Consider the following 18,036-nt stretch of genomic DNA (forward strand, 5'->3'; position numbering starts at 1 on the left):
ACTGGCAAAATATCAACCTAAATTGTAAATCAGCTTTTGTTTGCTATCTGTGGTACAGGTAATTCATTAAGATTTTTTTTTCTTTTTTTAAATAATCAGTTTGTTTTAAATAAGAACCTGAAAAAGGAAAATATTTTCATTGAAATTACATCAACAAAACATGTTTCACTGGGTTGAAACTTTCTTGTGCGTATTATTTCTTTGTTAGTATAAGTTATTGAATCTCCTAGAATCATCTGATATAATTTAAGCACAGGTTAATTTAGTGACATAGGACCAATCTTCGGAAGATGTTTTTTCAAGTCATTACAGTAACAAAGCAAAGTCCTTTTAATATTTTTATTCTTTTTGAATTACTATGTAATCTGCAGGATATATCAATACCTTTAAAAAGGTTGTCAAAGAACTTAAAATTTCTCTTGCATTTTATGTTCAGTGTGGTAACAAAGGTGATCTGTTCTTTTATTGTCGAGTGTGCTCTCCAGGGCCAAGTGTGAAGATCTTCAGTTCATTTTACCTTTGACCTTGTATAGACTTTGAAGTTTGGGTCTCTAGAGATTCTCTAGAGGAACATTAGGATAGTGGGTTACCTTCCCCTTGTGTTTGTATAATATTTGCTATTAGTGGGAATAAAAAATTCATAAACCACTTAGAATTACAGTTTTGTATGGATTCTGCCAAAGAAAATGTTTGTGGTAATTTATAACTACCTAAATGATATATAGCTCATGTGATAATTTCTTAGGAAAAAATGAAGACTATTGTAATAGTAATATATATGTGTGTGTGTGTGTGTATACACATGTATATGTGTACATAATAGTATTGGTAAGTGTCAAGAAACTTTGTTACAGATCCAATAAAAAGTGGAAAAATATTTTTATATTGAAAATATTTTTATATGGAAAAGTATGTAGAAGATATAACTAGAAAACACATTTTCATGACCTTTTAATTGTAATTTTTAACTTGTACTTTGAGAACAAAGGAGAATACCTCTTTCTACAGATGAGATTTTTGTAGGAAAGATAAACTTATTTATTGGACTTAAAGGCTTGCTAACTCCTTTGAAGACACTGCTACTTAGTCAGATTATTGGCTTCGAAGAACACATTAAGCTATTTTAAAGAGCAACTCTTTTCAGCCTCAGGGACTTCTGCCCATATTAGGCTATGATATTTACTACCAAAATAAGAAGTAACTTAAACAGAGAAACAGAAAGAAAGAATTGTATATCCTTATACTTCAGGTTTTCTTATACATGCAGAGATTTTGTCTGGGATTTTTTCATTATTATGCCACTTATGTACCAATGTGTAAAAGTAGAGTTCACAAGGGTCAGTTTTAAATGGAGCACCACAGGGAAAAGAGAAATGCCCCAGAACCACTCACCACCTTCATACATTCACATCCTTTATAAATAATCTCATCAATCCTAAAGCACACACAAACACGAAGCCTGCAAATAAGCATTTATTCCTAAAACACCAATGATTCCTAATCCTTAAAAGCTTTTATTTTATTCTCCCCTGGGAGTCTCATGGACATTATCTTGTTTACTGTGCTTGCTCTTCTCCAAGGCACCAGGAACCCTGAGAGTCACCCACATTTCTAGAGTTCAATTTGAAGACATAAGGGATTTGCTTAATGACAAATGTGTCTGAAATAGAGCCTCACCCAGTTGTCTGAATAGTGATATGCCCCAAGATTTTATTTTAGAGTCACATTCTAGGGAATGAGAAAATTAGATGGTTCATCTAGTTATTCACTAAAAAAAATTACTTATTGGATTATTTATTGATACTGCTAGGTGCTGGGAACACGAGCAGAATCCCCGCAGTCATTCCGTTTGCAATAGAGTAATCAGGTATTTAAAAAATCATTACAGTATTCATTATGGAGTCTCAATTGTGTAATGTGCTCTGAAAGAGGAAAACAGGCTACTGTAGACATTTAATGGAAGGGAGGCTCATCTAGTTTGGGGGTTAGGAAGGCTCCCTAAGGAGGTAATGTTTAAGCTGAGATTTAAAGAAACCCATCAAAGGGTAGTCAGGTGAGAAAAGGTAAAGCGTTTCGCAGATCTTCCCTGCTCAACTCATCTTAGTGATTTTCCTCCTCATTTGATGTATTGACCAGTTAGTGTCTCGGCCTTTTTTTTTTTTTTCTGCTTTGTTTTTAAGACATCACATAACAGCATTTCTATTCTTTGTCTTTTTTTTTTTTTTTTTTTTTGGACTCTTGTATTACACTGTAAAGCATGCATGTCTGAGTTCTCAGTCTTTTGCTACAAAATTCACATATATTATATATTTTATTATATATATTATATATAAAATAATTCTTCTTATATTTCAACAGGTTCTGAGGCTAAACCATTTTACTTTGTATCAATAGAAAGTAATCTAGCTTTCTTAATTGCTGTTATCCCTCAAATCCACATTTTCAGATTAACTTTTATCAGAGAGACCCCAGAAGACTATAATGGAGAGAGAAGGGAAGAGCAGTTTCACTAACGATGTAGGTTGAGGACCAGTGATCACCCTACCTGAATCACAACTTGGAGATCTCTGCCTTTGTTAAGAACCAAAGACTTAGCAATATAATTGTGTGCCATTTATGGTGATTTTCAGATAGCTGGAAAATACTGAATCACCTTGATAGAGCTGATATATAAATGAAAACGTAGAGAACCATTGTTTGCCTTGATCTTTTCCTGAGTAAGTTTCAGTCTATAACAGCAAATTATTGTAACTTAAGAAAATCACCTAGCTAAATTAACCTTGCTCCAGAAGGGAATCGAATTTGATATGACTGAACATAATCTACTCTGTGTAGATTCTTCCTAGGTGTTAATAATAACTTCCCAGCCTCCTTAAAAAGGAAACTCTCAGAGAAACAAATATGCCATCTCAGGAAATTCAGTCATAGAACCAGCTATCAGATTCCCTTAAAGTTTTAGTTTTCTTTAAAAAATGTTAATATCCATTTTTGTTTGAATGTGGATATTTAAAACTTTTGAATATGAATTTTTAGAATTAAAGTTGATACAGAATTTCAGAACATTGTATGAGGGACGTAAATGTTCAAGCAAGGTAAAAGTGAAGGTATTTAATCTATAGGAGACAGCAGCAGACGAAATATAGAATCTAAATGTTTTCTTGCAATGAAAACATTAAAGTTCTTATTCTCAGGCAGTAGGAATATAATAAATCAGGCATGTAGTAAGATTAAATTTACCCTAAATTCTTTAAATATGTAAAAAACAGCAGCATGAAATTCTGAACGAAACCTTTGATCTCAAAGGTACTTTGTAAAGCAGATATAACTGCTTTTTAACTTAGGGTGAACTAAATGATTTATTGAGCAGCATACAGTGCCAACTTGGCCCTGTGTGAGTGTGTGAGAATGGATCTTACACTGGCTGAAATGGAAAATGTGGTGACATGTTTTGCTAATCTTGGAGAAATTATTGCTCATTTATGTCTGGAAACATCAGGAGTTTTCTTACAGGTCTGACTGGTATCACCACCTTGCTCCTTTTTTATTTGGCAAGGTGTTCTCTCATGGTTAGTATGCCATAAAAATTTTATTATGCGTGCTTAGTGGTCATTTCAGATTCTGGGTCCACCGTTCCACAATATCCATTCACCTTCTTCTGGTGACAGCAGCTCAAATACCCAGTCTCCTTCTGATTGTGTTCCAAAGGGCTTCTTTCTTAGTTCCAGATGGGAGTATGTAACTTGGTCTGACCGTGCAGTGTTATTTAATCTATTTGCTTGATCACTTGTTTGAGGATCTTGAGCTTGTAATATGAGAAAGAGATTTTTTTTTTTCCATTGAGGACTGATTCCAAGAAGACACAGGTCAGTTGCTGCTGACAGCCATCTTGCTCATACATACAATTGGAGAATGAGCTGGCATGAAAGGGAGCAGAGTGAGAGGAAAACCAGGGAGCAGTCCCCATGGAAGTACAGGAGCCTACGACTGTACTGTAGCTATGTTATCGTTAGCCTTTTCAGTTACGTGAACCAATACCTCTTCTTTTTATTTTTTGCTTTAATTAGTTCATTTATCATTATTATTGATATTTTATTTTTGAAACTTTTAGTAAAAAGAGTCCTGAGAAGCATGCTTTCATGGGTGTGACTGATACATTTCTCTTCTTTGTTATTATATCAAATAGAAACTTCTGAATTTTATATCTGAATTAAAACACTCTTCATAATGTAATAAAATTATGTAGTTATATACTTTATAGTATTTTATGTGTTATCATACCTCATCACTTCTTGGATCATTATGGACAAAATTTGAGACAAATGATAATGCACACCTAGATAGGTTATTGACCAATTCAAAGACTGTACTCAAATTGTGAGGATTAAATTTGCAATATTAACATGATATTTGTTGTTAACAGTGTGTTAGTAGTCTGAATCTGGCCAGTATTTTTCTTAACATCTTGAAGTTTAGCCACTAATGAAGGTATTTGTTAGTTGGACACAAAGCTGAATGTGATGATTAATATTTCACATATCTAAATCAGGATGTGCTAAGAGTCTCCAACAACTAAAATAATTATTTGCATGTAACAAGATTAAATTTAAAGAGTTCTGCTTTTTTGTAATGGTACATTTTGGTAAGATTTGTCAGGCCTGTTTTCCTTTTTAATTATATCCCTTTTATTTATTTACCAAAACAAATTAATATTCCCAACTTAATTAATTTACTTGTTTCCCAAGGTCAAATATAGAAATAATGAACGAAAAAATAGAAAAAAATCAGAAGAAAGATATTTTGAAGTTTATTAAAATGCAAATATTGGAAACTCAACTTTTTGAAAACCAAATGCAAAAGTAGTTCTAAAGTTTCTATTAAATAAAAATTTATCATTTTGTATTTCTGATAAACTTAAGCCTACATGAGCAGAGGATCAGGGACCTGTATGGTTTACCAACAGCATTATTAAAATAATTTAGTGAATTTATTTGATTTTGAACATATACAATTTAACAACTTGTTTACTAGCCAAAATGGTTAATTTAAATGCACTGATTTAGATGTAGACTAGTTTAATCTTCCCCAAGTATGGGAGGTAATTTTCACCCTTAATTCTGGGATGGGTCCACAAGTAAGAATCAGATTGCTTTTGGTACTGTACTTGAGGGATATTGACAAGGGTATGTTCCAGAGGAAAGGCTAAAGAAGGGTGAGAGGAACTGTCACTATTCTCAGGGAATCAGGGAAATTTACTTTAGAGGAAAAATGACTATTTGAATTACATTGATGTGGGACAGTGGTGTCTTAGTCTGTTTTGTATTTCTTCTATTCTTTATAAATTACCTCAGCCCAGGTAGTTTATAAACAAATTTATTTAATTCAGAGTTCTAGAAACTGGGAAGTCGAGGAGCATGTCACTGGTATCTGGCCTTCTTCCTGCATTCTAACCTGGTAGAGGGCATTATTACATGGTGGGACAGAGCAAGCATGTTAGCTCAAGTCTCCCTTTTCTTATAAAGCCACTAATGCCATCATGGGAGCCCTACTCTCATGACCCCATTTAATCCAATTACCTCTCAAAGGCCCTATCTGCAAATACCATTAACATGATTTTGGGGATTAAGTTTCCAACCTTTGAAATTTTGGGAGACACATTCAAACATAGCAGTGACTAACCTGGAGAGCACAGATGGGCCCTATTTATGGAGGCAGTTTTGAACTGACTAGACCAAGCATAGCAGAGCAAGCAGTTTACTAGAATTGCTCCCACTGTGAGCTGATTTTCATGTAAAAGTGGGTATTTTGAGATGGCTGAACTTCCCATCATGAGTAGGTGGGAAAGCACTACTTGGAAATAAGACAGGGAATTCACACAGACAGGCCTTCGAGAGCATAGTGATGGTGCTGGGGTTGGGAAGCAAGAGGGTACATTTAGGATTCTCTCCAATCTGAGATTCTGATAAATTCCTTTAGAAAGTATACTTGATTTCAAGTGATATAAGAGGCTGAGTCACAAGGAAACATTGAGATCTTATACTCTTTAGGGATTTCTTGCTCTTTTTTTTTTTTTTTTTTTTTTTTTTTAGTAGCACAGTATTCTGCTGAGGCTCCTCTGACTTGTGGTGGCTTAAGTGAGTGGAAGTGAAGATAAGCTCTGTCTCTCTTCTGTTACACAGGAGTTTAGCATCCTTTTTCTCCAGTTTATAGTTTTTGTTGAAGTGAATTACTAAAATGACACTCCTACTTCTTCTCATAGAACTTCTCATTCCCTGAATTTACTATTTCACTTTTACCCCTCAATGCAGGTGTTGTAGAAACCTACTACTTTCCACATTCTCTTAAAATTACCTGGTTGTCAAAACACTTATTTCATCTACTTTTTTTTAATAACACATTTGCTTTGGTCAGAGAATTCAACTTGAATATTCTTGTTGATCTTTTAGCAGGGTTGGCTGAACTTCAAGTTAATTAAAGTCATTATTCTTCCTTGGTCAAATGCTTTTCAGCCTAGAATCTGGGGGACTAGAAATAGAATACGGAGCCAAGAGGGGTGTTTACCATTTACTTCCCTAAATATATTGAAGAGATAGGGGTATTTCTGAATTTATTTGGTAAAAGTAATTGGGGAAATTTGTCCTCAATTAGAGTGGAGAACTAGCAAGAAAGACACTTTGTAGGAATTGCATAGGTAGGACTTGGATACTAAGTTTGGGAGAAGGACCTAGACACCAGCCTGGAGGAAAGCATACTGATTCAGGATAAGAATCCTGACCCAAGTTTATTGCTATGAGCTGAACTGCTAACCATGATTGAGTTGGTAAGCTCTGGTTGTTTATCTGTGATTGAAGGGATGTTGCAATGAATAGATGACCCATTACCTGAGTACTCATTTGAGAACATTCTTGTGATGCATTGGAGACTGGACTGGAATGGTTTTTGAGTCTCTTCCAAATAGAGCCATGTGCTGCTTAGTGATGGGAATATGTTCTGATAAGTGTGTTTGGCGATTTCACTGGTGAACATCATGGAGTGCACTTACACAAACTAAGATGGCTATGAAGACATGAGGTGGTAGAATCTGTTGGTGACGTTGCTACATTTGCAGTCCTTTGTTGGATGAAATCACATGATGCAGCGCATGACTATAAAGTTTCCATGGTCTTTGTCCTTCCCTGGTAGTGACAACAGGATAACTTTGGGAGGGGGGATGCATTTAGCCTTCTCATGGTCACCTTTAGCTTTACTCTCCTCTTTGAAATAGATAACTTCAACGTTTCTGAGAAGTGCTTGTCAAGCCATAGCTTTAACATATATCTTCTAGTGTCAGATCTTTCCTATTCCATGAGATTCCCATCTTGAATCGCCTTATGTAGAAAATCTGGGAGCTGCCACTGTCACTGATGCTCTTATGAAAGAATGGAAGATGAAACATGGGCTTGTGGGAGAAGGAAAACTGGCAGGTTTGAGAATTAAAGACCATGGTAATTTCAGAAAATTGTCAGGTAAGAATTAAGGTTTCAGTTTTGGATGCAAAGCGGTTATGTTAACTCATAGATATTATTGGCTTCTACTTTCCAGTGTGAGTTGGAAAACCATGAGGGAATGCCCCAAATGAATAATTCTTGGCTGGACTCAGTGTCTCCTACTAAATGGAGATCATTATACCTTACTTGTCCAGTGGGAAACAAGGAAGAACTGGGTATTATGGATGTATAGTTTTTAGTTTTATGTTTAAGAAAGATAAATTACCATGGACAAGGGGAGTCCACATGGGCTCTATAAAATGGGGTAATGTTGTAGTTTCCATTTTCTGAATGACAGGAGAGAGTTGAAGTCTCATACAACTTTTAATTACTTATCATGTCAGCAAGAGAATTGGAACTAAAAAAAATGACTTTAAGAACATAAAAAAAATTCTTAAATTTTCTAATATTCCTATCAGACTAATTACCACAAAATACCCATATTCTAATACCTGAAACTTACTAATATGTTAGGTTATATGGCAAAAAGTGAATTAAGGTTGAAGATGGAATTAAAGTTGCTAATTAACTGATCGTGAGATGGACAAGGTGTCCTAATTCTCTGGATGGATCCAGTGCAACAACAAAGCTTCTATTAGTGGCAAAAGAAGGCAGAAACATGAGTGACTATCCAAGGAATGCAGTGTGAGAATGACAATCAGCCATTGCTATTTTTTTTTTTTTTTAAATTTATTTTATTTATTTATTTTATTTTTTTTATTGGTACTTCATTTATTTTTAAGATTGAATAACATAGCACTGGCGTGGCATGCCCCAGGCCCTGGCTTCAATGGCCAGTATGTAAGAAGAAAAAAAAAAAAAAAAAAAAAAGAAACAAAATAACAAAACAAAGAGGAGGGCTTGAGAGAATGAGTTCAATCCTTCTGACCCTCCATCATGGGAGGAGACAGCAACAAGGTGCTTTGACCTAGAACTTGCCACTTTCCAGAACTGTGGGAAGTGGACTGCTATTGCTAATAAGTTACCCAGTCTAAGGTACTGAGGTTACAGGGGTAGGAAGGGACCCAGGCATCTGTTAGGATACCTTTGCTGGTTCTAGGATCTTGGCTTCCGTATTTTATCCTTTATCACTTTGAACTTATCAACCCTGGGCCTTTGGCCATCCGGGGTTTCTAGAGCAAAATCTGATGAGAACCTTGTAGGGAAAGGCTGAGGAGTGCTCCCTCCCTCTCAGCCCCATAGGTGTTCATGCCAAGTTCTAGAGCATCCTAGGGGACAGAGCATTTGGTGGGAGCATCACCATGTGAGCGAAGTGCTACCCTCCCTTTGACACCAATCATTTTGAGAGAAGAAGTAGGAATTGACTTCTTGGAGTGTAGATATGATGAGGCCTGTAAAGGCCAAAGTGAGTAGGGATTTTCATCAGACTCCAAGTGAAAAGAGCCCTGAAGGATCTCACAAGTTGAGTCTCTAAACGTGTAACTCTCAGTGTGCACACCCCCTGCAACAAAAAGCTTCTGGGTCCTTTCTTATTCTTCTTATGAAGGTTGGACAGGTCCTGGAGGCCCCGAAGTAAGATGACCACTGGGGGTTCTGGCTGGGCATGACCGGGTCATTGCTTGCTGTGACCTCACAAGGAGCCACTGTGATGGGAGTTCAGCCACCGGCCATATAAGAGGGTGGCTGCAGCTGGGATTTTTGTCCATAAGTACAGGAAGCTCTTGGTGGTGACCTGTCGGACTCCCAGATAGTGAGCGTTTTTGGTGGTTGGTGGCTGGTGGTTGGTGGTTGGTGGCTGGTGGTTGGTGGTTGGGGGTGGTGGTGTTTTGCCGTTGTTTTTTTGATTTGGGCTTTTGTTTGTTTGTTTGTTTTGTCTTTGGTTTGTTGGTTTGGGTCTTTTGTTTGAGTTTGTTATTTTTTTTTAAGCTAGCATCCTTAGTTGTCGTTCCGGCTTTAGGATGTGCAGTCAGTGCAGTCAGACTAGTGTAGGGCCACAGGGGCCCAGCTCCTGCTACGAGTCGGCCCTCACGGACCACTACCAGGTCGTGAGGGAGCTTGGCCAGGGCGGCTTCAGCCAGGTGCTTCTAGCCCGCCATCTCCTCACCGGGGCAGAGGTGGTGGTGAAAGTCGTGCCCAAGACGGAGGGGAACCAGCCCATCCTACGGGAACCGCAGTGGTTGATGGCCCTGGAGCACCCATATGTGATCCAGCTGTTCCAGGTCATCGAGACCCCGAGCAACATCTACATGGTCATGGAGCACGCAGGTGGGGGAGAGCTCAGGTGCTGCATCCCGGCAGCAGGTGGGCTGAAGGAGGAGAAGGCCCGCAGGACCTTCAGGCAGATGGTGTGTGCGGTGCGCCACTGCCATGAGCAGGGCATCGCGCACCTCGACCTCAAGTCCGAGAACTTCGTGGTGGACAACAGGGGCGGCAAGGTCAAACTCATAGACTTTGGCCTGAGCGCCAGGGTCCGGCCTGGGCAGAAGCTCACCAGCTTCTGGGGCACTCTGCCTTACCGTGCCCCTGAAATCGTCCTGAAGCAAGAATACGAAGGTCCCCCGGCGGACGTGTGGAGCCTGGGGGTCACCCTCTTTCTTATGCTCACAGGGAGGCGCCCATTTAAGGCGAGCACGGCCAAGGGCCTGCAGAGGCTCATCGTGCAGGCCAGCTACGAGCTCCCCACGCACCTCTCCCAGGAGGCCCGCAGCCTCATCCAGCAGATGCTGACGGTGGACCCCGCCCAGAGGCCCACCCTCGAGCAGGTAATGGGGCATCCGTGGCTGAGCCAGGGCGAGGAAGCCCCGCCCGGTCCTTGCCGCCAGCCACTGCCCACGCGCCCCGACCCCGCCATCATGACCATCATGTTTGACATGGGCTTTGACCCCTACAACGCCTGGGTGTCCCTGGACCAGCGGAAGTTCGATGAGGCCATGGGGACCTATCTTATCCTCCTGCACCAGCGAAGCCAGGGGGCGGGCTGTGAGCTGCAGGTGAGGCCTGTGCACCGTGCAGTGGTCGGGTGTCGCCCAGGCCCCGTGGATCCCCCCAGCATGCATCCCAACAAGTGTGCTAGCCAGCCTGCCCTTCCCTGGCCCTGTGAGCAGCAGCAGCCCGAGGCGGCCAAGTCATCGGGGCACAAGGGCACTGCAAGTGCCAGTGTGCCCGCGATTCCTCTGCGCTTCTTCCATGGGGACACACCCCCTCCCAGCCCAGCCTCCAGGCCAGACCCTGTGCCCCGCAGGCCCGACCACCCCAGGCCCAGGCCCTGGAGGCTACTCAGCAGACGGGTAGCACAAGGCCCCAGCTCGTCCTCCCAGGGTCCCTCCTCAGGCCAATCGGTTGACGGCCGCAGGGGCTGGAGGGCGGTCACTAGGAGGATCGCCACCTGCATCCGGCAGCTGTGCTGCTGTGTGCCCTGCTTCGGCGAGCCCACCTCCAGAAGAAGAGTGGCACCCATGCAAGGAGGCCGCAGGCGCCGTAGGCTCCAAACCACAGTGGCTCCAGGGAACGTGCCCTGACCAGACAGACAGACGAACGGTCGGCCAGAAGACTCCCAGCTCTGAGCATCCTGACATGGTGGACGGGCACCTGTCAGGGCTGCACTCAGGCAGCTTCAGCAGTGAGGCGTGCCACCTGGCTCTGGCTGCCCCATTCTCAGATACCAACCCACAGTGCATCTGGATCCACCAGGACTCTCCTCTGCCCCCACCTGCCACACACATCAGAGACACTCTGCCCTTGGACACTTCCCCCTGCCCTGTTCTTCCCTGGCCTTCCTCCCTGGCTTCTGGGATGGCAGACATGCTTCTGAATGAATTTCTCTTCCTCACAAACTGTATAATAAAATTGATGTTCCAAAGATTTTGGTTTGTTTCTTTTGCTTTGTTTTAAAAAGGCGGCTTTAAAAATAGAAGAGGCCAGGGCATTGGGGCACCTCTGCAATCCAAGCAGCTGGGGAGGCCAAGACAGGAGGATAGGAGTTCAAGGCCAGCCTCAGCAAAACAAGGCACTAAGCAACTCAGTGAGACCCTGTCTCTAAATCAAATGCAAAAGAGCGTTGGGGATGTGGCTCTGTGGCCAAGTGGCCCTGAGTTCAATCCATGGTACCAACACAAAACAACACATAACCAAACAAACCAAAAACCCATTTTTGTTAGCTGTTTTAACAGTTACAAGTGCTTTTGGTGTCAAGTCACAGAACTCTGAGGGTGGGCTTTGAAGGATAGAGTCTATTTTCACCTGACAAAATTTGAGAAGAGGTGGCTGAGGACACTGTCTCTGCAGCTCAGGGTGGGCAAGACCAGAAGCATTGTGATGCTCTTGTTGGCAAGAAGGCTGCCAGAGGTCCAGGCGGCCCTGCAGCACCCAGTGCAGGAGGAAGCAAGAAGCAGTGCTGACCAGTTGGGTTCCTCACTCCCAAAGCAAAGCATTGCCTGAGCACCTCCAGCAGACTTCTTGGACCTCACTGGCCAAAACTGTCAAATGGCCACCTCTAGTTGACTCTGGAAACTCTGGGAAAGCGATTCTTTACCTTCTCCCACCTCTATATTAAAGTGCGCTAGAAATCAAAGAATAACCACCATGGGTAATAATCTGCATTTTATTCTCCCTGGTAACCATGGTGGCTGAGAGAACTCTTACCTATAGAAATCACTACCCTATTATTGATTGAAATAAATCACATTTGTCTAAGAAATGACTTTAAAATTAACAAAATACATACTTGGGAATAGATTTCAAAATAAAAATTTACAAATGATTCTTTTAGAATTACACTTTTGGGGGAAATTTTTCTGAAAGTAAAAGTGAAGAGAGATGAGGAAAGTTGATTTTTATTTTCATCATTTGTAAAATATTCTGGATTGAAACAACCAACAAAGACATAGGGTCGAGTGGATTCATGTAGGCAATTACATGACAATGTTCAACACATACTGACGAGAACGTCAGAGATGTGGGACCAGGGAGTGCTAGGGATCATATTAGATCCCCCAATGACAGGTATAGGTTCACACCTCCACACCCAAGAATGAGGTCTGTCTTGTCAGAAATGACATTGTTAGGATGAAATGACAGAAGATGAGGTTGTAAGGAACTAGGATGAAATCATGGGTCAGTGTGGCCTGTGTCCTGATATGGAGGCCAGGCCACTTTTGTTTCAGTGTGACTTATGCTGTTACATGACTACCTTCTCTCCTGTTCAGTTGATGTGTGTAGTGAAACAAACATCAAAGATACCAATTCCCTTACCTCTCCCTTTGGATATGACCTATAGGTATTCCTTTGTGGTTCCCATGGGGTTCCATTTCCCACCAGATAGGAACACCACCCTGATGGGAACCTGTGGCAGGGGAACATCGCTAGTGCAGAGAATGCTGCTGCTGGGCCTCACCATGCCCACCCCTCAGTCAGTGATGTCACAATCTCACATGTGCACACAGTGTGCTCAGTACAGAACAGAGTGGGGGTTTTCAGCTACGTTATTCTCTTATACCTTGTAGAAAACAAGTGGCATTGGCTTTTATAATTGTCACAGATTTGCCTTACCAGAGATCTTTCTGTCTTCATTGAGATCTGAGTACCTCATCCAATGACCTTCAGGTCAACCTGAGGAACTCTCCTCACACAGGAACATCTAGCGGGTACCAACTCCTCAAGAGTGCAGACAGACCATGAGGCTCCAACCCCAGGGATGGGAGGTGTACTTTAAGAATGCTCCTCCAGCCTGCCCAAGGAAGTGGTTCACTTCCCAGTAATGCAACACCCATGCACACACACAAACACACAACACACACACACACACACACACACAGGAGTACATTTTTCAAGTTGGGAACGATGGCCTATGGCTGTGTATTAATTAAGTGTATCGATGCTGTGGCCCATTCACCCAGTAAGAAAAACTTGGAGGAGGAACTATTCACACAGGGCTCAAGGTTTCAGTGGTCTCCTTCCATCAATTACTGACTCTATTGCTCTGGGCCAAGGTGAGGCAGCCCATCATGGGGGAAGGGCCCAGCAGAGGAAAGTGGTAGAGAGCACTGGCCTGGTAACAAGCCAAGGAGTGCAGGTGGCCTCTGAAGGATGGAAAAGGTAAGGGAACAGATCTTCAGTCCAGCCTTCAGAAGGAACTCAGCTCTAACAACACCTCTATTTCAGTCCAACCAGACTAGTTTTAGACATTTGACCCCAGGAATTGTAAAGTAACAGTTTTTGGTAGGTCATCAACTTTGTGGTAATGGGTTACAGAGGCAATAGGAAACTAACATGCATCTTATTTCTCTCTCTCTCTCTCTCTCTCTCTATATATATATATATATACATACACATATATATGTGTATATATGTACATATATGTATATATGTGTGTGTATATTTTGCATATACATAAATACAGATTATATGTGTACAATCTTTTTTTCACATATATGACCATAAACATGTTAAAACATGTTGCCTTGACAATCAGTAGAGATGTGGGGAGTTGGGATAGTGGTACCCTACTCCATGGTCTGCCTGAGTGTAAAGGAGGAGAAAAGTATCTCCCCTGTAATGTAATGTGTGTTATATCAGTTCCTGTAAATGAAGACAATGGAGTTCATGAGCTGGATAGAAGAAAGGGATGACCTAAGAGGTAGCCTGGGCTTGAGGAACTACAGCTTAATGTAGAAATGCTCAAGACACATTGAAGGAAAAGTGTCAGCAAAATGATGTGAAAGTACTACAGGAAAACATATATGTATATGTATCTATATGTATATATACATTCATACATATGTGTTTGCTAAGACATATAACTTCATTAAAATGAGTGACCTATTACTTTTTTTACAGGAATAACAATTTGTGAGGCATTGTTTTTGCCAGTTTAAAAGTGCATGTATAGTGTGAAATAATTAAAATAAAAGTTAATACTTCAAGATTGATTGTGAAATATTTATTTTAAAAACTCAAGTTTTTGTTGGGGTTTTTTCTCTTGAGACAAGATGATAAAAGAAACTCAAATGGAATGGAAAATGGAGATTATATTACTGTTTCTTAATTTCATGTTCTATGGATGGATGCATCATGCAATAATACTGCTTTTTTTGAAGGTATGCTATTAAAACTATAGCAGGGACAAATGTATGAATATTCACTATCCCTTTCCTGTAACTTTGGTTTGGCCTGATTGGTGCTGCATGCTCTCTCACTTTCTCTTTCCCTGAATGCAGTCCTTCCATTTTATTTTATATACAAGAGTAATTACGAGGGAAGAATAGAAATAGAAGAGAATGGGCAGTTTTCACGCAAAAGGCTCATGGTTTATTAAAGAGAAATGAAAAAGAATAAAGCTAATAGAAGAGAAATTGAGAGGACAAACCAGAGCCCAGGCCATCTGTGTCAAAGCAGGGTTTAGACTGGGAAAGTCATGAGTAAATGGTGATGAGAAGTTTCAAAGGCATTTTAGTCAATTTTTGTGTTGCTATGACCAAAATACCTGACAAGAACACCTTAGAAGATGAAACACTTATTTGGTGCTCACAATGTAAGAGATCTCAGTCCATAGATGGCCAACTCTGCTCTGGGCCCAAGGTGAGACAATATATCCTGGGGGTAGGGCCTAGTGGAAGAAAACTGCTTAGCTCATGGAGGAGTCAGTAAGCAGAGAGAGAGAGAGAGAGAGAGAGAGGAAGATGGTAATGGACCACATGGAAGGTACAGCCCTCCAGATACACCCCAAAGAACTCACTTCCTTCAGGATACCCTATATGCCTGCAATTATCACCCAGTCAATCCATTCAATATAGGATACACTCATTAAGTTACAGCTTTCATAAACTAATCATTTTACCTCTGAATATTTTTACATTAACAGGGAATTTTGGGGGACACCTCATACCCAAACCATAAGAAAGGTTTTCTTTGGGTATGAGGCAGACATCATTACCCTATGTACATGTATGATTACACAAATAGTATGACTCTATATTGTGTACAACCATAGAAACAAAATGATGTACCCCATTTGTGTACAATGAATCAAAATGCAGTCTGTAAAAAAAAAGTTTAATATTCTTTGTTTAAATATTTATCCAGGTCACAACCTTTCTAATAAAAAAAAAAAAAGCTTATCTCTGGGTGAGTATATTGGTGTATTGGTCAGCTTTTCATTGTCTGAGAAAAATGATTTATAAAAGAGGAAAGATTTATTTGGCTCATAGTTTTAGAGGTTTCAGTTCATGTAACCCAAAGTCTTCCTCCATTGATTTGGGCCTATGGTGGGGCAAAACATCATGGAGAAAGACTGTGGTTTGCAGGAGACTGCTCACCTCATGGTGTCCAGGAAGCATAAAGAGAAAGAGGATGGGACCCAGGACAAAATAAGCCCTTCAGAGTCACACCCCCGTGACCTACTTCTTCCAGCTAGGCTCCACCTTGTGCTTCACCACCTCTCAACAGCTACCAACCGTACCTTCAGCACAGGAACCTTTTGGGGACATCCAGATTAAACTAGGGAGAGAATTAGAAGATTGAGGAAGTGGCGTTTGGATCTTCTTGAATGTTCTTAAAAAGTAAATAATTCCTTTTGATAATTTGATTACATGTATGTGGCTGTTACTCCACTGAAATGCTGGAGTAGTCTACATGAAACTCAGCTCTTTAGGGTTACAGCCATATGTGGTGGCATTTCACGATGAGAGAAAATATTGGAAGTCATGATTTAACACCTGGTTCTTCCTGGACTCTACAATTGTGCCCTTGCAACTGAACAAAGCTGGAGAAGAATATCCAATTTTGTTGTTCAATGGTACTGAGAGATTGTATCTTATCTCCTTAGTAAATTTGTGTTTTCCTGCCCAAGACAACTGCTTCGCATCTTCTCATTCAGTTCTCCTTTCCTGGAGAGCAATCAGAAGAGGATATTGTCTTATCTTTCGTCATTTCATCTGTTCTAGTTCTTGCCCCTTTCACAATGAGAGAATTTCCTCTGTTTCTGTCTAGGTCTATCTCTTCCTTCCAGAATCCACCTCCCTTCACTTCTCAAGGGTGTCACTTTATTAACTATCCCATTTTTTTCATTATCAACGTATTTCCTTTCTACTTGAACATTCTAATCTGTATGCAAATATTCTGTAATATATTTTATTTGCAAAACAAAAAGAAAAACATCTCCCTAGATATCATCTCCTTTGTCTTCCAGATATACTAAACCTCCTTTGAAAGGTTGTTTATACTAAGTCACTAGCCATTAACACTTTTACCCACTCCATTTTTTTTTCATATTGTTTTCTTGAAATTGCCCTTGCTAAGGTCATCTGCCAAAATCTGTTCATCAGTTCTCTTCCTTCATACTATCTCACCTTTTATGAAATATGGTTAATTAATGCTTTTTCACTTGGTTTTTGAGATATCTTCTATATAGGCATTATTCTAGCCACAGGAACTTGGAGAAAAGTAGACATGTATCCTTGTTTTATTGGAGCTTATATTTAGACAGATAATAAACAAATATAAAGGATTAAAATATTTGGTGCAAGTTGCTGTAGTGAAAAATCGAATGTTGGGACAGAAAAAGAGTGCTGGGGTCTTCACAATTTTAAAAAGGAGGATTAGGGAAGGCCTCTCAAAGACCATGCCATTTGAGCAAAGGTCTCAAAGAGGAAGCAGCAAGCCATGAGGAAAGAGTCCTGAGCAAAGGGGGTAGGTACATAATTCTCCCCTCCCAATATGACACCACCCAGGAAGCATTGTGAATGGTATTGCTTCTGGAAGTTCACTAATGACATCATAATTGCCAGTGGCATTTCGAAGTCCCATTCTTCACTCATTTCTCCTTGACATCTCTGTTGTATGTGCCTCTGTTAGTCTGTCTTCAACCAATTTTACAATTAGTGTTCAGTTGAGATAATCTGGTTTTCCTTTCGTTCTGATTTTTTATAGTCCATTTTCTTCTTACCTATAAGCTTGAGATTACACTTTCCCTTTGTAAGTCTTGTTCTGTCTTCTTAGTCAAAGTGTGTATTATGGTATTTCATGTTGGGTAGGTACTACATACACGATTTTTTGATAAACTTATTAGAATTCTTTCCCTTGGATTAAGCTCTCCCTTCTATGTGTGTATATCACAGTCCTTCTGCTAACTGACCTTTTTTCTAAATAAATATTCTAATTTTCCACAGCCATATTGGGCTGCTTTGCTTGATGAATCAGCTTCTGTCTCATTGTCTTCCTAGTGCTTGGAACTGAGCTCATGTCCTTCTCCAAACTCTCCTCCTCCTGGCTGCCTTCTCTTGCCCAGTGATCTTGGGTATCTTGCTCCCAGACTTTAAACCTCAGAACTGGTTTAACTTTTCCTTCTCCCCAAATCCATTTAATAATAAATTCTTTCTAAGCAATATTTCTTGAACGAGTTCCTTTATTTCCATTTCTGCTGCCACATTTTAGATCAGGTCTTCATCTCTTTTTGTCTTGACTGCGTTAGTGACATGGTCTCTAAACTTGTGCTCCTTATATTTTCTGTTTTCTTACCTCCTGTTCAGTTGATAAAAAAAAATCTGACCCCATCTTG

At 40.4% G+C, this 18,036-nt stretch overlaps 2 protein-coding genes across 4 annotated transcripts in view; both read left to right on the forward strand.

The window, feature by feature from the left end:
• THSD7B (thrombospondin type 1 domain containing 7B) overlaps positions 1 to 18,036 on the forward strand; it is an 842,386-nt gene that overhangs the window by 177,658 nt on the left and 646,692 nt on the right. The gene's annotated exons all lie outside the window — the stretch shown is intronic.
• LOC306658143 (sperm motility kinase 3A-like) lies at positions 9,665 to 11,002 on the forward strand (the record flags this gene model as incomplete). Its single annotated transcript, XM_079134890.1, has 1 exon — positions 9,665 to 11,002. One exon carries the CDS (start codon positions 9,665 to 9,667, stop codon positions 11,000 to 11,002), a length of 1,338 nt encoding a protein of 445 aa, XP_078991016.1.

Source organism: Sciurus vulgaris, assembly GCF_902686455.1.
Source record: "Sciurus vulgaris genome assembly, chromosome: 3".
Taxonomy (NCBI): Eukaryota; Metazoa; Chordata; class Mammalia; order Rodentia; family Sciuridae; genus Sciurus; species Sciurus vulgaris.